This window comes from Dicentrarchus labrax, unplaced genomic scaffold (genome assembly GCF_905237075.1).
Source record: "Dicentrarchus labrax unplaced genomic scaffold, dlabrax2021, whole genome shotgun sequence".
Taxonomy (NCBI): domain Eukaryota; kingdom Metazoa; phylum Chordata; class Actinopteri; family Moronidae; genus Dicentrarchus; species Dicentrarchus labrax.
In genome coordinates, this window is record NW_026136702.1 from 3,556,979 (window position 1) to 3,577,356 (window position 20,378).

Here is a 20,378-nt window from a genome sequence, read left to right on the forward strand (position 1 = left end):
TAGTCTTGTAATTCAGAGAAACTCGCAAACATTTTAGGCTGTTTATTGATGCTTCCTGAGGCCAAGTTGCACCTCTTGCTGATGGCAGGATGGAAACAGTCTGGCCTGGTGATTGGAACCACCTAAGCATTCAGTTCAGCTCTCTAATCCACATCAGTAGTTTAATTGCACATGCTGACAACCCCTATTCCTTTACCAACACGTTGTGCTCTTGTGTTCGCTTGCGCTTTCAGGTATATGACTGCACTGACGGACTCTGAGGAAGAAGAGCTAAGTGATGATGAGCAGACGGATGAAGAACAGCCCGCTGACAAGTTATCTGTCCTCCTTGAGCGGATCGACTGTTTGCATCAGGGCACTGAATCTGACAAAAGGGAAAGTCTCGACGTCCTTTTGGAGCAGAGAGACGAGGTGTGTAAACTCCCTGAATGCATTCAGTTGATGGACGTTCATAATCCTGTCATTCAATACAAAACAGTGCGTCTTAACACTTTGATGTTCTTCTGTAGTTTGGACAGAACTCAACGTTTCTTTGGCGGCTAATCCGTGCTTACTGTGATGTTCATGATGTCAGCTCCACTCTGGAGGAGAAGAAGACCCACGCAGAAACTGGTAAACTACTTAACCTTGTCTGATACATCATTTTCCACATAACCACAGCTGTTATACTGGCCAAACCCCAAATGTCAGTGTCTCATTCGGAAAACCCAAATCCGTGCAAGTCTGTGTTCCTGCAGTGACGTCAGTCAATGAGTTGGTTCAACCACAATGAATTACTGTAGCAGAAACTTTATTTCAAATTGTCTACAATGGACCAGATAATGTTAACTGCAAGAGTGGAGTTGTAGGACAGCACAAGCCTGGTTGTATAACACACATACCCTCACTATAATAACATAATACTGGTGCTCAATGAACCACAACTCTAGAAAAGCTGTTGTCCACATTCTGCCCACTGATTATTGGTTCTCAATAAAAGACATTTATTGTCAACCTAAGGGTCAAATCCTTGATTGTGTACACTACTGCACCCTTTCCACCACAACAGCAACATCATGGTTATTAATCAGATTTAAGGCCTTGTAATGAAATGACCAGTGTGTTGTATTTAGCGCCATCTAGTGGTGAAGTTTCAGATTGCAACTAACTGAACACCGCTGAGAACCTGAGAAGGAGAAACTACTGTGGCCATGAAACTCAGTTTGTTGTTAAAAATGTCAAATTCTAAGGTAACAAAACACAACAATTCCTATATTCAGGTGATTATACACTAATGAAAACATACCTACAGTGAATATTATATTAATTTCTGCCAATAGATCCTCCTGAATGTTACACACTGGACCTTTAAGTCTGATTGTTGTGGTGGAAAGAGCACTTGCATCAAGTGTCAGTCATGAGAGAAATGTAGTGAAATCTTTGGTTATCACTCGATAATGTGTGCAGATTTAGAGCCAAACTTCTGACAGTGTCAAACTCACAATGTGATATGATACTACACTCCACATTCACCAACCAACCGGAATAGATTCTCTGTTTATCTCAAACTCTATTTTAAAACTTGGCATTTCTTATCTTCTTTGCCCCTTTGTGTTTTATTTAGAGAACTATTTCTAAAGACTATAAAATTACTATCCTACAATCTGACACAGATTGTGACCGAGATTTTCCCACAGTGTGACGAGCATTGAGCTTTTTAGATTTTTGTTATCACAGTCTGTAGCCACCATGATCCATTGCAGCCTGAACTAATAAATACACTACGCACTCAACAAAGACGACATCTCACAGTCTGAAAGTCAACTTCATGATGACAAAACAAATTTTTTTTTCTCTGTGATCTCCCACAGGTTCTTTGCAAGCAGTGTAGGAGGACTTTCCGCGCTTGTCTTGTGTTACACTCTGAGACTTTGCACAGTAGACGATAATGCTTTTTTTCCCCCCTCAAACAGAGGCTGTTTTGTGATTCTACCGAAGTTCAGACTGGATTGACCTGCTTCTCTGTAATCCTTCCTCATCAATGTGCCTCTAATTAGAGCTGGCCAGGTGCTTCCTGCAAAGACACCTGTGTCAAAGGCATTTCACCGGTGTTAATGACAAAGATATTTAAAGCAACAAGGCATCATATTTAACATTCATGTCGATATTAATAGAGCAGATGGAATGAGACACTTTTCCACTGAGTGATGAAGGATTTAAAACTGAGCTCTCTTCTTGGATTGCATTTCACATCACTTCTGTTTTTATTGCTTTAATCCAGTGCCCAGCAATGTTTCATGATTTATGTATATCCTGTTTTATTTTCTCAGTCAACACACCCCTCGACTCCACTAATCCGCATTCTCTTCTTTTGTCGTGTGAACAAGAATGTCCGGGGGTGAATTGCGTGTGTTGAGTTTGTGTTTCAGTGGAGCATCATTATCTGTTGTCCATCTTTCTCTTTCCTCTTAGGGAAGAAAGTTGGTGAGGAGGCAGTGAGCCTGAACCCTACATGTGCTGAAAGTCATCAGTGGTAGGTTTAAGTTGTTTCCTCCTCCTTCCACATTGTTTAAAAGGTACTTTTTGTTCTGTTCAGTAACGATACACGCAGATACAGTTTAATGGCACGTGACTTGCTGTCATCGAGTCCCATTATGTGAATCACTTGCTTGAATCCTACACCAACTTTTTCAGTAAAAGGCAATGAGATAGAGTGAAAGCATAAATACAGGTACTTTCCCCAGATGAGAGGTGTGGGGGGGGTAAGACCTTTTGAGTGATGTGCCAGCAGGAGCAGCTGTTCCTCTGTGTTTGAAAGGGTTTGTTTGGCATCTCTTTGGCCAGATTAGCAGAGGTAACTTGAATGAATCCAAAGGCACATCTCAGAAAGCCTACAGGGGTTAAATGATTGAGTGACTTAAAATGTGAATGATGATGAATGCTTTCCAGACATGCATGTTTGTGAGTTAATAGTATCTTTCCTTCCAAAACATGGGCCGCCTGATAGCATCACATCCAGTTTGAGGAATGTAAACACTGCCTAGGTTAACTGCTCAGATAGACTGACAGTTGCACCGGAATAACTCATGTGATAAATGGTCGTCTCCTATTCCTGTATGTTGGTAGTTGTTTCACAGCACGAGCTCTACATACTTACAGCTTTACATATTTAGTGCTTGGGGTTATGCTGGTGATGTATGTGGTGCCAAAGAACTGTCCAGCTCATAACATTTGTCTGATTTCCCCCAGAAATTCCTCAAAAATATCTTAAAACACATTGTTGTTGCATCCATCTGATGCTAGTGGACATTTCAAAATGACTACTAATTCTCGTTATGAGTGGTCCTCAGTGCAACCATCAGTAAAGGGGAATTTTGCTGCCGTAGGTCATTCTCAGACAAAGGAGATAAGGAGAACCTCCTCTACCCTTGTATACCTCCCCGGTTGCTCTGTGACTCAGGGAAAAATCCCCTTGCTTTTAATTAGTTGTGCAGAGTGGGCCTGATGGCATGAATCCCGTTTATATTTGTGCAGGCCCCAGTGGTGCATTCCTCATCTGGAACACTGCTCATGTCAAAACTTGACTGCCGATCATACACGGAATCTATGGCTGGAATAGAGAGATGAAGATTGCAGCTCTGAGATCAGCTTGCAGCTGCTCGGGGTTTGAAAACAACTGCAAAGTCTGCTTCGGATGCAGCTACAATAAAATGATACAAAGCCCCTTTTATTTAGCTTTATTTACCTCATGTATGAGTTCCATACAGTAAACATTGTACTGTGTTTTCTTGTTTATATAATACTAACAGTTTCCCCCAGTGTACGTATTTGTTACCATTAATTACATTCCCTGAATTAGTGTCCTGTGTAATTGAGATCATGTGGTAACTCTGTATACACGCGTAAGAAGTGTTCTCATGGAAAACAGACCCAAAGGGTCTCGAGCCAGCAGCCCTGTTTGCTCTGTTCGTTAGGGAATAATTAGCATTAGCTCATGCACATACCGCAGCACTCGAGACGTCAAGTGAAATAGAAGGCTGTGTTTGTTTAGTTAATTAAGAGCAACAGCTTTAAAAAAGCTTAATTCTTAATCCTATATCCACTAATGGAATTTGTAAGATCCTTAAACTGAGCAGAAACGCTGTCTAAATTGAATGGACAGGGAAAAGTAGGTAAAGCCGCACTTTGAGAAGGGAGCAGGCAGGGACTGGGGACAGCGCCAGGCAGTGTTGCAAGGAAGTTTATGTCTGAGGTAACTGTTTACTTAGTGTACCGATGCCGTGAGAAAACTTGTCACCTGTTTTCCTGAATGCCGCCCAGCTCGTCACAATTTGGCAGATGTTGTTTAGACGTGCTGCCAGTTAGTTCCTGCTCTGCCACTGAAGCTACTTACAGAGACTTCTTTACATAGCTCAAGTGAATGGAGGGCTTTTTGAGCATTTCCATTGCCATCTACCCTAATTTAACTCTAAATCTGGGTAAATGGCAAGATGATGTAAATGTATTGAAATGGGTTCAAATGAATGCTGAATATTATTCTGGATGTGAAAGATCTACTAATGATTTTACACTTCGGCTCCAAGCTTACATTTTACAACTTTTCTGTGAAAATAATGCAGGCACACCTGAAATGTGCAGGTCAAATATGAAGCATTTCAGCAAATGATTAAGTTAAATTATAAATATATCACACAGTAGACAATGACTGTATAACCATAGTATGTTGTGTACTGTATGTTTACGTCTTCTTAACCCATCAGTTTTTGTTGCAATGTGTTAATTTTACACATTTAAGCACAGTTAAGATAACCAACACAAGGTCTGCTGACTCATTCTTAGTCTTCATGGTGCAGTGCCACAAACCTGAATAATTGGGTGTTCATCAAAACCTTTATTCTGAAACTTCCGTAATTGTTTTAAGTATGATGACACTCTGTTTTGTTAAACCAGTTTGACACATCTTGAATTATAAAGTGTCACATTACTGTTTGTGACCTATAAATACCTGCAAGTTTGGAGCAAATTACAATTCCCACCAAATGTGTTTTCATTCATTATTTCATCTGTTTTTAATTTGTGGAAATTTGACAACGTTTTTTTTATTTTTTTGGAGGTACAGTACATCCAGAACTTGTATCCGGTGAACCACAATGACGTAATGCATATTCGATCAGACTTCTTTGATTGACAGGTTAGCAGGTAGCGTGAGGAGTCTCAAAAACCTGCTCCGTTGTATTGGTAGCTTGCAGGGCAAGTCACAGGTGTGAATACACTGTGTCTCTGTGAAAGGTACGACTGCTCTAGGTGTGCACCACTTGTCTGTCAAGTACATTTGAATTCAGACTGAATGTGTTATAACAGGTTAACAAAGCTTGTCCTTCTTTTAATGGCTCCTCCTAATGCAGCAGAGAAATGCAGCTTCTCTTTGCAGGTATTTGTTCATGAACCACAGTGTCGGCAGTGCAGATATACTACAGAATGACAAATGATGTGTGTTAATATTGTAAAAAGGTTTGCCTCCCATTACTTTTTCTGCAAAACAAGATTAGAAAAGATAGAAAAGAGGCTGACGTTATTGTGTCTGACACTGTAATACCTGGAGAGACTGCCTGCTGTGCACAGTGTCCACTAGAACCCAACCTATAGATAGGATAGGGTCTGATAGTATTGGCAACCACTCAGACGCTCCTTAGTCCACTGTGGTTTTACATCTGAACTACGCACATTTTTACTTTCTCTGACTGACAAAATGTTTTCATATCACAAATGACAAGAAAGGCATTAAAAGGATAAACATGAGACCCATAGTCAGGTTTCCACTGCAGGGATTGCTGATGTAGGAGGCACAGAAATAAATATTTTTATATTGAACAGATTGATTGAAGATTCCGGTACAGCCCTATTTATATATTTTATTAACTCTCCAATGTCAATATTGGTATTAATATTGGCCTAAAACTCCAGTGTCCTCATTCACAAAAGTTTCTATTTAACTACAAGTTGAAAAACCGTGAAGCTCATTCTGTGGGTTTGTGTTTATTTGTGTAGCGCCAAGTCGATAACCCTGGCGAAAGATCTCAGACTGGTATGATAAAACCAGGGATTACACTAAATAACCAAAAGCTTTTACCTTTTAAAAACTGCTGATGTGCAGCTACAAGTTGCGAGACATTTGTGAACCTCACACAGTCAGAATACATGCAGCATCCTTTGCTTGGGCCGTTTGAAGACCTGAAGTGATGAATGAATGTGATGTGCGTGCAACAGTCATCACTTCACAAGAGATAACGCATACTTTCCCACTCTGTCATGCACCAAATCTCTGTACTTTTCCCAGGAGAGGTGGACGAGGACTCTTTTGAAGCTAGGCGTGTATTGAGGCACTTGAGCAGCGTTGAGATTGATGCTATCAGCGTCTGCAGAGCTCTCCACACTGTCACCACCAAAATTTTTTAATTCTCTGTGTATGTCAGGGTGAGGTGCCTTCACCTCTCCCCTCTCAGGTTACATTATTCAAAAGCACTCCAGTAGTGTGTAGCCATTGTGTCTGTGTAGAGCTTTCTAGTAAACCACTTTATAAAAGAGGGCTGATGTGTGGACCACAGGTGGGACGTAGCGTAAGACGTACGTATGTGTGTGAGTGAGCATAGAGTATGCATGCGTTGGGTTACACGGGACGCTTTCGTGACAGTGAGCGTGAAGCCTATTTGTGTAATCTCAGCAGGCTGACGGCTGCGAGATGTGATTGCATTCTTGTATCGCCGGCTTTGTTTATAGGTGCGTTTACAATGATCCCACCGTGTGAATTTGGCCCATGTAAATCCCTGACAATAGGGCCTCTCTGATGGTACAAAGGCCCGCGGATTAAGCTGGGAGCCTGTGACAGTGCCGGTCAGAGGAGAGGGAGGCGGGAGGCGGGGAGGAGGATGGGGGTCACTTTGACCTCTACAAAGACAACTTTAATTTCAAACACGTGCCTCTGTTTGCCGCGGCCATCGTTAGTGTCACCGTGGCAGCATTGTGTTCTGTTCCCAGTAGCCGTGGAAACCCTGTGTGCGTAAAGTTCAGACTTTGGTTCATCGCTGTGGGAACACTTGACACACAGCCACAAATCCCACCTCCCCTGCAGAGAAAAACACTATCAGCTCATTCTGTCACAGGCTAAGTATATCAGCACCCTTCACACACTCCCACACATTGTCTCACGCAGGTTGTCCTTGAATTCCTCGAGTTCCTCCTCCTGTTTCTGTGCAAGTTTTAGCCTGGAGTCCTGCCTGACCCTCTCTCTCTCTCCTGAATGAGTTCACTATGTTTGGATTTGAAGGCTGAAATCAATCTGCTGTTTCCGCTAAGCGGCTGACACTTAGGGCCTTTTGTTTTTGCGCAGTAGAGTGGGGGATTTCACTGAGCCGCGATCAAAACGCGGACTAACCTTGCGCAATTAAATGTTCTGTCCTCCTCTCATCTTCCCCCTGTCATGTTTTGCTGCCGCCCACCTTTCCTCCTCCTCTTGATATTTCCCTTTTCTTGCCTTAGACAGCAGGGGAGAGATAGTATTTCAACTTAGAGAAGAAAGGAAAGGATAAACAACAGCACGTTGGCCCCTGAAGCTAGACACACCTCTCTACACCTTCACATCCCAGCTCCTTATACGCTCCCTCCTCTTACCTGTCTCTGCCTTTCCACTGAAGGCCTGTTTCACACAATAACAATAGATACGTTGCATAACACCGAAAACAACACATCTCCTGCACGAAAATCTGATGTTTATATCACATATGGAAGAGCACAGGATGACGACGAACTTTGACATAATCACAAACACAAACCGACGTTCAGTTAAACTATTACATGCTGTTCCGACCATCAGCAGCTCTGCCTCTAGCACTCCTGGGTCCAGATACTTCGCCGTAAACTTTGCCAGAATTGCTGCATGCTGAATAATCTTAGAGTTGGCCAATCAGATGGAATTAAAAATATGTGTTGCGGTAGCCTGGTTGTTGAGCAATCTCTCCCACAGCCTCACCTGGGAAATGCTCAGTCCCAATTATGATTACTGTTCCCCTCTGGTATGCTGCGCTGTTCGCTCTCCTCATCTCACCACGAGTAAGATTTATTGCATTTAATCACATCAGCATATTACAGCATGCTTATAGAGAGAGGTGAATGACTAACTGGGTAGCATAAGTCTTGAAGGAAGATCGCAGTTAGATCATTAGTGTTGACTTGTGGGATTCACAGGGAATTGTGGGTGAAGCTAGAGTCTTGTTTATTAATCAAGAAGCAGTCCTAGTATGTTATAATTTATTTTGTTCTTTGACGTATAATTAAAACCGCATACTGCATAAGTCTGTAAGTACTGATAATGTTTTCTTAGTGATTAATTTGCAGATGGATTTTCTCAATTAATCATAAATGTCCAAAAATAGGGAATTTCCCAAAGCTCAAAGTGACATCTGCACATTGGTTGTTATTCAATCAACGACCCAAAACCCAAAGATATTCAATTTACAGTGATATAGAAACGCAGCAAATTCTCACATTGAAAAAGCTGCTAACAGCTAAGGTTTTGGCATTTCTACTTTATGAATTTATAGATTATAGATTATTATAAATTGTTTTTTTCTACAGTGAGTTGTTTCAGCTATAATATTGCATTACTGCAGTATTAAAAAAGGATAAGAGTGGCAGGAGCTCAGAGGGGTTGTACTGCAAACAATGCTAACATTTATAACAACAGGTAATGTTTACCATCTTAATTTACCCTGCTAGTTAGTTAGCACTCAACATGTGGTATAGCGGAGGCTGTTATTCGTTTTGCATGTGTTTGGCTATAAAACAAACACACATTGGACAAAGTGAAAGTTCAACCTCATGGTGACGCTTTATGGGAAGTGAAAGGAAGAGGAATGTCGTCACCAAATTTCGCCGTAATCCACCTGATAGTTGTTGAGACATTTCACTCAATACCACAAACTTAAACCTCATGGTGGTGCTAGAGGAAAAGTCAGGGGATTGTCAAAGTCTCCATCCGATGAATGCCTGTCCGTCCAATAGTCGAAATGTTTCAGTCTGAACCTTTTCACGTGGCTTAAAAGTGTTTAATCAAGCAAATAGTCCCCCGTGTGTTCAGAGTATTAGTTTATATTAGTTTCTTTCATTGTCATTTATTGGTGTTTTGCTGTTTGCATCTTTACTTTGATCAGCTCTGGTTGTTTTAAATGAGATATATGAATAAATCGGATTCGATTTTATCCGATACACCGGTTCCAAATAAGAATTTTTCACACTTCTCATGAGTACTTTTTGGGTCATTCAGATCATTGATCCACTGGTTACTGTGAGCAACTGACAGAAGCTCTATATTTGATTAAATTGCGGTGGCCAAGCGCAAACCGACTTGTGCCCTGGCTCCGTTTCCTCACACAAGATATTTAGTCTCCGGTGATGGATTTCCTCAAAGCCTTTACATCCAGCCGTCTGTTTTCATTGGAAGCTAGGCAGCACAACTGCAGACAGATAGCATCTCTGCTCCTGCGTGGTTGTGGAGCTCTCCACTCATCGAGCGCCAACCAGCGGCAGCGTAGCCGCACCCTGCGCTACCTTAAGAAAATAAACACAGATCTTTTTGGTTACAGTTACACACAATTTGTCTGTCTTTGTTTGCTTTGCAGAGAAAATTCAGGGCGCTTAGAAGTGATGTGGTTAGTACTTGTCTTATCACTGTTCATTTTCCACGCCGCCCACAGTAAGTAGGAGTAATGATGGTTAGCACAAAGATGAATGTTTGATGTTTCACCCAATTACAACCACCTGAATTATAGTTCTTGTTTTTTTTTTTGCACATTTCGATCAATTGATCATTGGAACATTGTCAGCTGATGTCAGCTCGTCTTCTTACTTGCCAGTGAGAAAGATCCTTCTACATACTTCAACTTAATTTAGTAATTACCTGCTAATCATGTTGTACAATTTGTGCTATTTTTCTTTTCTTTTTCTGTGTGTATTGGTGTTGTAATCTGCATCGGCATGCTGTGCCTGATCACAATCCCGAGGCAGAGGCAAGAAAGAGTGAGAGTGACTGCAGAGAACAGTAGCCCACCACCAAATCGTGCCCTGTTTAAAAAAATCCATTCACACATACCAGACACCTCAGCGCACACACATACGCACAGTTGCAGATTCCATCTACCATCAGCACCACCATGTCAGACGACACTGTCAGATGACCTTTGTACCCGCTGATCCTCCATATAAAAAGGTGTTTATGTCGCTCTGTGGTGTTTGACAGAGTACCAGCAGGATTAAAGCAGCCTTGCGGTGAAAAGACTTTGATCAGCTCTCTCCTCTCCTCTCCTCTCCTCTCCTCTCCAAACCCACAGCGTCATGCTGACTTACAGATCCCAAAGCTGAAATCGCTCTTTGTTTCCCCTCCACCTGCCCATTGGTCCAAGTCAGTCTATTAATTAGTGAGTGAGGGAATAAGGTGAAGCAGCTTATCTCTGCTGATGTTGTCTAATGAGGACTCTTTCTAGGAAGGTTGCGTGTTGGTGGTTTTTTCAGTCGTTAGTGACCCAGAAAGAAAGGTGGTGTGACTAAAAGGCGCTGCTGAAAGTCTCTCCAACCCTCCGCACCTACGCAGAACTTCACTGCTCGACTTATGTATCGTAGTCACTCACGACTTGGCAACCGAAAAACTGTATTTCTTAGAGTTCATATGAAGTCCAAGTAGTCAGAAAGGCTCGAAAGCTTAGATTCATCCAGTTGTATCTTACAGTATCAAGTATCAACTGAGAGTAATACGGTCCTATGGTGACCTAATGGTGCTTTTTCAGCTTTCCTATACAAGTTATTCTGCTTTCAGTGCAGTGAATTCCACCGATACTCAGTCTATCTGCTTTGTAAATGTAACGCAAAGTAAGGACAGACTTGATCTTGTCAAAAGTGCTTCAGTGGTTCAGATTAGAGGACTGCATTGGGATTAAATCCTAAAGGAGCGGGCGGTTTTTACTTTGCTGCAGGCAGGAGGGTTATTTTATGACCTGTTAAAGTATCATAATTTTAAAGTAACTGGATTACTTTGTGTTACTTTTGGATTATCTGAACACCAAATAAAAACAAGAGGGAAATAATATTAATAAGAGAGTATTTTGCTTGCTTTTTTAAATGCAATGCTAAAAAAAAATAATGCACTTTTTACTGTAATGGATATCTTGATTAAGTAGCTCAGTTACATGTAATCCGTTACTCCCTGAGCCTGAATGTGGGCGGGATTTAACTTGTGCCCACCAGGAAGATGGAGACGGAGTCAAGAAATAAGATTAAAGCGTGTTTTTACCAAACTACATCCAGACACTGACCACTGGAGACATTTCTCAGATGTTACTGATGTCTTTTCACCTGTGGGCAGGTGAATGTGGGAGTGAATGGTCAAACTTTTTGCAGGAGCGGGATTAAGGACACAGTCCGCCTCAGGGTAGTGAAAAATCTGGGTGGGTGGGCCTAAGTGATGGTGTTGAGGTGCCATTGTGGAAGACACTCGATCCCCAACTGTGTTAAGGTGGAGGTGTGTATGCCCAAAACAAGCAACACCTGTCCACTCACTGCATGAAGTGGGCATGCTTGTTGAATTGTCTGTTTTAGGAGGGTTACTCACAGCCTCCTCAATACTTACAGACACTCTTCAGTCATCAAACCAGCACTTCTGGTGAAGCATACTGACGCCTTTTAGTCTGTGTCTCACACTTGTGAATGTATTAATCTGTGTGAGTGTGAAACAGAGTGGTGTTGGAGTGTTAAAAGTATGCTCTTTCAGTTTGCCAGAATAAATAAAAGGGGAAAAAAATGCCTTAGTGTTCAAACCAAGCATTACGCATCCCAATAGGACATAATCAGAACTCATTATTGTCTGTTTGTGTGGAAAAAACATCTTATCTGTGTTTATTTTGAATATTAAAAACTGAAAGTGGATAAAAGATACGATAAGAGAGACTTTAAAACTGCCCTTTGTGATGCAGTTTTACGGTGGCTGTGCTCCTAAAGGTCCAGTGTGTAACATTTAAGAGGATCTAGTGTCAGAAATTTAAATATTATATTCATAGGTTTGTTTCCATTAGTGTACAATCACCTGAAAATAAGAATCACTGTGCTTTCGTTACCTTAGAATAAGATGTTTTTTTTATCTACAGTGTTCAGTTAATTGCAATCTGCAACTTCTCCACTAGATGCCACTAAATCTTACACACTGGTCCTTTTAAAAACAGCGTCTCGCTTACTGCCAGTTATGGTGGTCCAGAAAAAGCAAACCCTGTTTTCTGTTTTAATAAATCTGTTGTCTGTTTGTTGTTTTTCGTCCAGGTACGCAATCATGTGTGGAATTATGGCCGAATATGATACCGTACAGAACAAGATAAGGAACGGATACATCTTTAAGGTAAACTGAGGCTTGTTGTGACTACTTGCTGCACCATTACGTGTATACATTTGCCTTATATATATATGTTGCATGTACTTAGAGAAGAGGGGAACGGCCGCTCATATCACTTAAGCCAGCAGGCCACTCCTACAGCGGCCCGGTTGCATAAGACGAAGTGTGGGACAACGGCACGTAGCATTTTATCTTCTTTCAGCGGCTTCCCTCAAAACTCTTGACAGGTGAAAGAGGGAGAGATAGAGAGCACTGGCGAGGGAACATTTAAAAAAAAAAAATCTGAGAATCAGAGAGAGGGAGAATGGAAAAGAACGAGGGAGGGTGTGTGACAGCCGGGAGTGTGTGGCCGCTCTTGAGAGATCGCGTGTGTGAGAGGTGTTTGTGAAATACTTGTGGGTTGGTGAAGCAGGACAGATCAGGTCAGAACAGAAGGCAGTGGAAATAGCAGCCGTGTCATGAATCAACAGTGAATATCTTCTCCCTGTCTGTCTTGTCTGTCTGCTTCCCCTCCCAGGATCATCTGGATAAAGCCATCGAGCTGAAGCCGCAAGACCCCATGTCCTACTACCTGCTCGGGCGCTGGTGCTACGCTGTATGTGACCCTCCCGACACACACACACACACACACATCTATCTCTCCCAAGTCTCTCCTCGCATAGACAAGCTGGATTTATGGAGGCTGACATGTCTGCGTGGCCTCCCTCCTCCCTTTTGGCTAACCCACCCACGGTTTCCCCTCATTCATTCCCAGTGTTTAGGTTTCCCTGAGGTTTGTTTTCCCCTCCGTGATATTCGCAGAAAGCGCTACGGGAGGTTAACACCAGCCATTGTTTGCTTTTAAATCAGATTGTACCAGGGAGATATTTTCATCCTGTTTCTATTCGGCTCATGTTCTTTTGGTGCGAGCGGTTGTTTTTGATGCAGCTTGATGATTGTTTCTAAGACCATCATGTCTTTTGTCTGTCAATCATTAATCACCACTGGTATTTCTTTTTCTTTTTAAATAACGTGCGGTGATGAATTACTGTCACTAGGTGTGAAGGTTTACAGACGTTCTGCTGTTCCTGTTGTTTCATGAGCTAACTTGGTGCCAGTTGTCAAACTAACTGCCTGTAAGGAAGGAAGCTATTACAGAGATTGCTCTGATTACATTTTATAATACTCACCTACACAGGTTGGTAGCAGAGACTGAGTGAGGGACTGTGCAGATATAGCGTGGAGCAGTAACACCTGATATTTTCAGGGATTGAGTTTTATGGGCTCTATGTTCAACAATGATCTACTGTTTGTATTCAGCCAGCGGTTCTGTTTGAAAGGTCCTGCGATGACGCCAAAGCAATGCTACACCTGCAATTAGACGTAGCTGTGATGAATGGTGCGAGGCAGGAACATAACATGTTTGACCCGGCCTTCTCCTGGCCATTATCATCTTCTGCGAGAAGTGTCAGTAGAAAAGTATCAGTGCACGAGGGGGGTACCTGTGGTTGTGGAAACACTGGGACAGTCGGGAAGGTGTGAAAACGTATATGTGGGTATTTCGTTTATGGTAACGAATAGCCACAAAATTCATTACTTTTGTTTCTGTTAACTGCTGAAGCATTTAATTTCACTGCTGGCTGCACAGAAGTGTTGTTACGTTTAACAGAATAAGAGGAAAAACCTCCACCTTACGTCAATATCTCAGTAGATAGCAGCGACATAAAACAGATTTTAATTATTAATCGTAGAACTTTTCATTAAAAAGTAGATTTTATTTCGGAAACCTGAGGGAATGTTTACCTCTTTAGTTTAACAGGAGAAAAGCAGCTCATTACTGATGTCTTAAAGTCTTGTTTTTGCTCTCCTCCATATAAAACAAGCCTGAACTTTCACTGCCCTTGTGAGACGCTGCTTTCTCTCCTGGTGTTCAGTTACTCTTAAACTATTGTGCAGAATTGTCTCTTTTAACTTGAGGTCTTTGGTGGTTTTGCAGGTGGCTCAGTTATCGTGGATTGAGAGGAAAGTTGCTGCAACACTATTCGGAGATCCTCCGAGTGCCACAGTTGAAGACGCCCTGAATCATTTTCTTAAGGTGCTGCGACTCATTCTGCCCTTTCATGTGACTCCTCAAGTCTGCAGTATGCTAAAAAAGAACTAGTTCTTACGTGTCTTCACATCTGAATGAAAAAGTGTTTTTAAGTTGTATTTTCTCACCTTCACACACCTCGACTAACACTAAATCAAGTGGGAGTGACTTCTAGTTTCAGACAGTTACAAAAGTTGGCAGACGGAGCAGATTTGATGAGGCGACAAGAACTTTGTTTGGATCATAGTTAGGCCAGGTTAGCAGTCTGAGGGCAATAAATGAAGTGCGCTAAAAGTTTGTTGTTGGAGCATTTCCTCCAGAAAGGCAACAGTGTTCGGGCAGACGAAAGTAAAATTAACCAGAACTGACATGCGTTTGCGCATATTAACTATACAAACATATAGACTTGTTTTTATTTCCGTACTGTTTAAAGGTCCAGTGTGTAGGATTTAGTGACATCTAGTGGCGTGGCTGCAGATCCCAACTCCTTCGCATCACCCTCTCCTTCTAAACACGAAGGAGAAACTACGGTGGTCACAAAACTCACGGAAAACGTGAACGCCACCTTTCTAGAACCAAACTTTTGGTTTGTCCACTCCAAGCTACAGTAGAAACATGGCAGCTCTCTCTGTAGATAAAAACAGCTCATTCTACGGTAACAAAAACATAACATTCAGATGATTTTACACTTAGTTAAACATAGTTATGAATATTGTATTACATTTCTGCCATAGATCCTAAATGTGTCACACTGGACCTTTAATCGATTCTCCTCAGATTAATGAAACCTTTAACGTACAGCGTCCTGTTTGTCTAGCATTCCCTTTCTTCCAGGTTGCCTTTGTACCAGTCTTCAAACACGGCTTCCGCTCCGTATTTAGAAACCGTGTTCCCACATTTCAAATGTTTATATAGTAGAGAAATTAATTTAGCTTCTGGCCAGTACTCCTCTGCATGCCTCTTCCTCGTGGCTCACCCATCAATTTAATTTAAGTGGTCTCTGTAACAACACGCAGCTCATGACCTGGAGGAAAGCCTCCAGTGAGCCTGTCGAGCTTTAACAAAACAACATCCTGCAAGGTTGTGTAGGTCTCCAGCCCGTAATGAGCGGTTATCTGTACCTGACTAACTGTTTAGGTTGAGGCAGCTGCAGGAGGAAGAGAAGAGAGTGAGTGAGTCAAGCTGGCTGTTGTTCTGGGCCTTCTGGGACCGAGACTACTACAGTGGTGTGTGCATCATGAACAGAGATAAATTGTCTGTTAAAGGCTGAAAGAACTTTTTTTTTTATCATTCAGGTTGAGGAGATCAAGCCAGGATATTCCAAACTCAACTATGTTTTTCTAGCTAAGGTCAGTACCAGAAACCTTTGGGATGAGTTCTCTGTGGGATCCTACTGAGACCAAACAATGCATTGACAGTTTTTATTCTTTTCTTTGGCAGTGCTACAAAGTCCTGGGGCAGAGGGACAAGGCGAGGAAGATGTGTGAAGCTGCTTGTTCAATGAATTCTGTATCCAAAGAGGTAGATCTCGTCACTGTCCTGTTGCACTACTGTGTTTATCAGAGGTTTCCCCGGTTAAAAGACTTCAGTTGGTAGTTGAAGCCAATGATTCTGATATAAGATAGATAGAGATGAGATAATGAGGGTTATATGTACACTGTATTCTTATATATACAGATTTATTGATGTGATTCATGATACACGTTACTTATAAATCAACTCCCTCCTCCCTCCTTTATATCAGCTCCTGTTATATCCTGTGAATATCTGATTCTCACTGGATTATTTAATCTGCTTTTCATGTCTCCTTATAAAATAATTTATCTGAATGCAAATTAAGGAGAAATAATACGTTGAATAATTTTTTAAATAATGTTTTTTTCCTCAGGACGAAGAGGCACAAAAGGAGCTGGACGTACTCTGCCCGGCGCTTGGAGTGTGACGATAGCGATATCACTTTCTTTCAAAGATTTATTTTCCATGTGCTGTCGGTGACGTGTGTGTGTGTGTGGTGTGAGTGTGTGTGGGGGATATTAGGTGTATTGAGAGGCCATGATGTTAATTCACTCTGTGAGTGGAGGGAGGTGTGCTGTGGCATTATATCATCAGTGGGAGCAACTACCAGAGACAGAACCGTCCTGTGTTGGTTTTCAATCAGACTCAAACTGTATTTTTAATGGTGGAAAACAAACGTTTTCATTCCTGGTTGTATCAAATCGGTGAGATGATGAACTGTTTTCCCGCTCTCGAGTGATCAAGTGTGTTCATCGTGTCTATGCGATGATTTGTGTTGATTTTAATTGTTGCAGAAATTGATTTAATCATAAGTTAAAGTAAATTCAGTGTGATGTTGTTGTATAAAATATATATTCCCAGTCACTCTGAGTGTAGCAGACGTTACAGTGTGTCTCATGGATACCGAGTTTCCTTGACAACAAAGACCTGTCACTTGTTGGGAAAGTGACCCACGGGGACTTGCTGTTCCTTCCTCTTCCGTCCTGGGTTTTTTTTTTTTTCTATTTTGTTGTGTCTCCCACTACACATTCAAGAGGCAATAACAAAAGCACATCAGACAATGGCGCACCCAAACAAAGATCTTGGAATGCCGTGACCACCGGACGACCTCGTGCCCTCTCCTCGCCACCGTCGGTTGGCGCTCTCTGCCTACGTTGACATGCAGACTTGGTGATGATCGTGATTACATGGATGAATTTGTTCTTTTATGATGTGTTTTATGAGATCTGATGAACTGTGGTTGTTGACTTTGGCATCTGTCCATCGAAAGTCATTCATCCTCACTCAGCTCCTGTGACAGTAAGGCCACTCCAGTGTATCTGCAGATAAACAACAGAAGATATAATACACTCTTAGAGAACCCTGCGTGCAGGTTTCTCCTGCTTTTGAGCAAAGAAAACCCTTTTTTTTTTTACATTTACACGGAGCTCTGACTGCCTTTTATTTTATTGCTGTTATACTGTTTTTACATCTGCGTCACTTAAAGTGTAAGACGCCTGTTTTGTTATGAACTCTTCTGATGTCAGAGAAAGAGGAGAGGCAGCCGGAGGCCAACGCTTGAAGTTAAAAAAAGGGTTTAATGTTTATATTAGGCTCCGGTTACACTGCACATATACAACACCTAATTATCCCGCTTAATGCTCAATTAAGGTTTTGCTCAGGTTTCAGTTAATGTAAAAAAACACCCTGGTTTAAGTCTTCACTTTCCACATTTTCTTTTTATACATTTAGTGACAAAAGCTCATCATCATCAGTCCTCATCAGTTCACTGACGTATAAACACCATATTTAGATTGAGGGGTTTATAAACGACCTCACTGGTGTGCATGTAAATGGAGTCATTGAGCAGGTTAGAGGAAGGTTGGAGCGATGGGAGCGACCCCATTGCATCGACGTGATGTGACGGTGCATACGACTGCATTCCAGGTTAAATAATACCACTAAAATGTGATCAGCTGGTACGGACGTAACGTTTAAATGTTTAATCTCATTACTGTCTTATGCATTCCTAATAATTTTACACTTGATAATGTTTCTACTCAACCGTGTGACGTATTTTAGACCACGAGGGTTTGGGTGTGTTTACTCTTGAGATTTGTTTTGGAAGAGTCTTTAGATTTAGGGCCTGATTTTATTTAATTTTATGTTACACTACATGAATTATGAATAAGAATTTATTATGTGACTTTACAGATTTCTCAGCAGTACGAATGTATTTGATTTTTTTTTTTTTAAATGCCAAAGTAAATTCAATATTCCTTACGGTTACGTCAAATCTGATACACTACATAGAGATTATACTCTACAGTTTCACAGACAGTGTGCTCTGAATGGTTAATGATACTGGAGTCTATAATTAAATCTGTGCAATACTTGTATAAGTTGTCAGTTTGTCATTTGTCTCGCTTGTTTATGCACTCGTTAGTTTTATTGCTCTTTATGAGGAATACCCTCGTTTTTGTAATCTCTCTAACGTATTATTAAAATGTTCAGATTTATCATAAATTAAAGTGAGTTGAATCAAAAACCAACTGAAGATTTAACACGCAGGCTCCTGCATGACTGTCAGTGAGTGTGAAGGCATCCCTTCCCTTTTCCCCAGACAACACATTCTGTGCCAGAGCAATTGGGAATTTGTTACTGGATCAGATTCAGACCAACGTCCCACCGGTCTAGTCATGTTTTAACTTTCTTTCTTTCTCTCCCCTCCTCCTCCTCCTCCTTCTCCTTCTCCCCTTTATGGAGGAACTGTGCCTCCCAGAAGAGCACAGGTGTTTGTTTATACAGTCCGGAAAACTTCAGCTTTCCTCGACTGATTTTATTTGTTTCCTGCGCAGTAGAGTTCACTTACAGCTCTAAGGGTTTTTCTTTCATATGAAGGGAACTTTTGATGTTTTATATTTATTCACAGGCATCATATAGTAGGTCTCTGCGTGAGGACCGCATGTTGCATAAGAATTTAGAGGCTTCAACTTTCAGATTTTCTTCCTCCTGATTTTAATACTGTTTGGTTTTAGTCTCTTCTGGACTCAAGTGTGTTGTTTTTGTGGGGGTTTTCTTATCTATAAAGCTACATAAAGCTACGGCCAGCAGCCAGTTTGATGGACAAAGACTGGAAATGGAGAAACAGCTCGTCCCTGTGCCTGTCTGTAAAAAACAACAAACTCCTCACTAATTAAAATGTTTAAAAATGTGAAAAATTACAAATGGTGTGGGTTTGGAAATCTGGCAATTTAAATTAACTTACACTAATGAGATATAATGTGTTAACTGGAGAGGTTTATTGATCCTTTAGAGCAAATTTTAAACTTTGAGCTGAAGCCTTTATGCTAACATAAGCTAACATAATGCTGTATGTAGCTTTAAAACATAAAAGTTGTATCTTCCAAAACACTGAAGTTCCTTTAACCCTGCGAAGGGTTAAGGCACCAGAGACCAGTTTCTCCCACCTGCTCTGCATTGTGTAAACATACCTCTGTATATGTGTGTGTGTATATATATATATATATATATATATATATATATATATATACCCAAAGTCATTAAAATTAGATTTTAACTGTTACAATTCAATAATGTGTAAATGCAGGTGTGCATACAGGATTACTCTAATGTACGAGTTTGAGTTGTTTTATAGTTTTATTTTGTTTTTAACTCTTGTTTTCGGTTCATTTTCAGTTTCCAGAGCGGGTTTGCTCGTTTCAGTTTATTCTTTATTATTTAGTTTTGGTTTATGTTTTATTAGTTTCAATATTAGTTTTAGGTTTATAATAATATAGTTCAGAAGTTCAGAATAGGACATCATGCTCATGCTCAGCTGAATGCTTGTTAGACATATTTGAGCAAACTGATTAAAACTGAAGACATTTCCTGTGTATTTCATATGTTTTGGTTAGTTTAGTAATTTGATATTCAGACACATGAGATGGTCTGACACTGTTGTTCCCATCAGTCTCAGCAGCCACTGACCTCTGTGAACAACACCTCTGCACAGTCTTACTAACATTCATTCAGATCTCCACATATCCCTCCATTCACTGTCTGAGCTCAACTATTTCTAAGTTACACAACTCACAGTCGGCAGATGAAGGATCTTCTTTGTGTGTGTGTGTGTGTGTGTGTGTGTGTGCGCTCCTTCGGCCAATGCAGGATACCAGCTTAAATAGAGAGATTCACTCTAATCTTGTTAATGCAGTCTTGACAGGTCTAAGCTGTAATGACATAGGATGTGTCTTACCACTACTTCATGCGATATTTCATCTTTCTCAGAGGGCTTACTCCACCACAGCCCTTCTTACATCTGCCACACTCACGTACACCTGCTTTACCCGTGCTGTCATCTTCACTTCTGATCAGCATGTATACCTCAGATTATTCACGATGTCTCCT

General features: G+C 41.2%; 1 protein-coding gene across 2 annotated transcripts in view; it reads left to right on the forward strand.

Annotated features, from left to right (window-relative positions):
• Positions 1–18,370, forward strand: part of LOC127379365 (regulator of microtubule dynamics protein 2) — a 32,211-nt gene extending 13,841 nt beyond the window's left edge. For both annotated transcript variants that reach the window (XM_051428871.1, XM_051428862.1), the window contains exons 3-11: positions 234–411; positions 510–612; positions 2,452–2,512; positions 12,337–12,412; positions 12,924–13,001; positions 14,382–14,480; positions 15,770–15,823; positions 15,915–15,995; positions 16,363–18,370. In XM_051428871.1, the coding sequence (XP_051284831.1) occupies positions 234–411; positions 510–612; positions 2,452–2,512; positions 12,337–12,412; positions 12,924–13,001; positions 14,382–14,480; positions 15,770–15,823; positions 15,915–15,995; positions 16,363–16,416 (784 nt within the window). In that variant the 3' untranslated portion in view covers positions 16,417–18,370. The remainder of the gene's footprint in view (positions 1–233; positions 412–509; positions 613–2,451; positions 2,513–12,336; positions 12,413–12,923; positions 13,002–14,381; positions 14,481–15,769; positions 15,824–15,914; positions 15,996–16,362) is intronic.
• Positions 18,371–20,378: the final 2,008 nt, after the last annotated feature.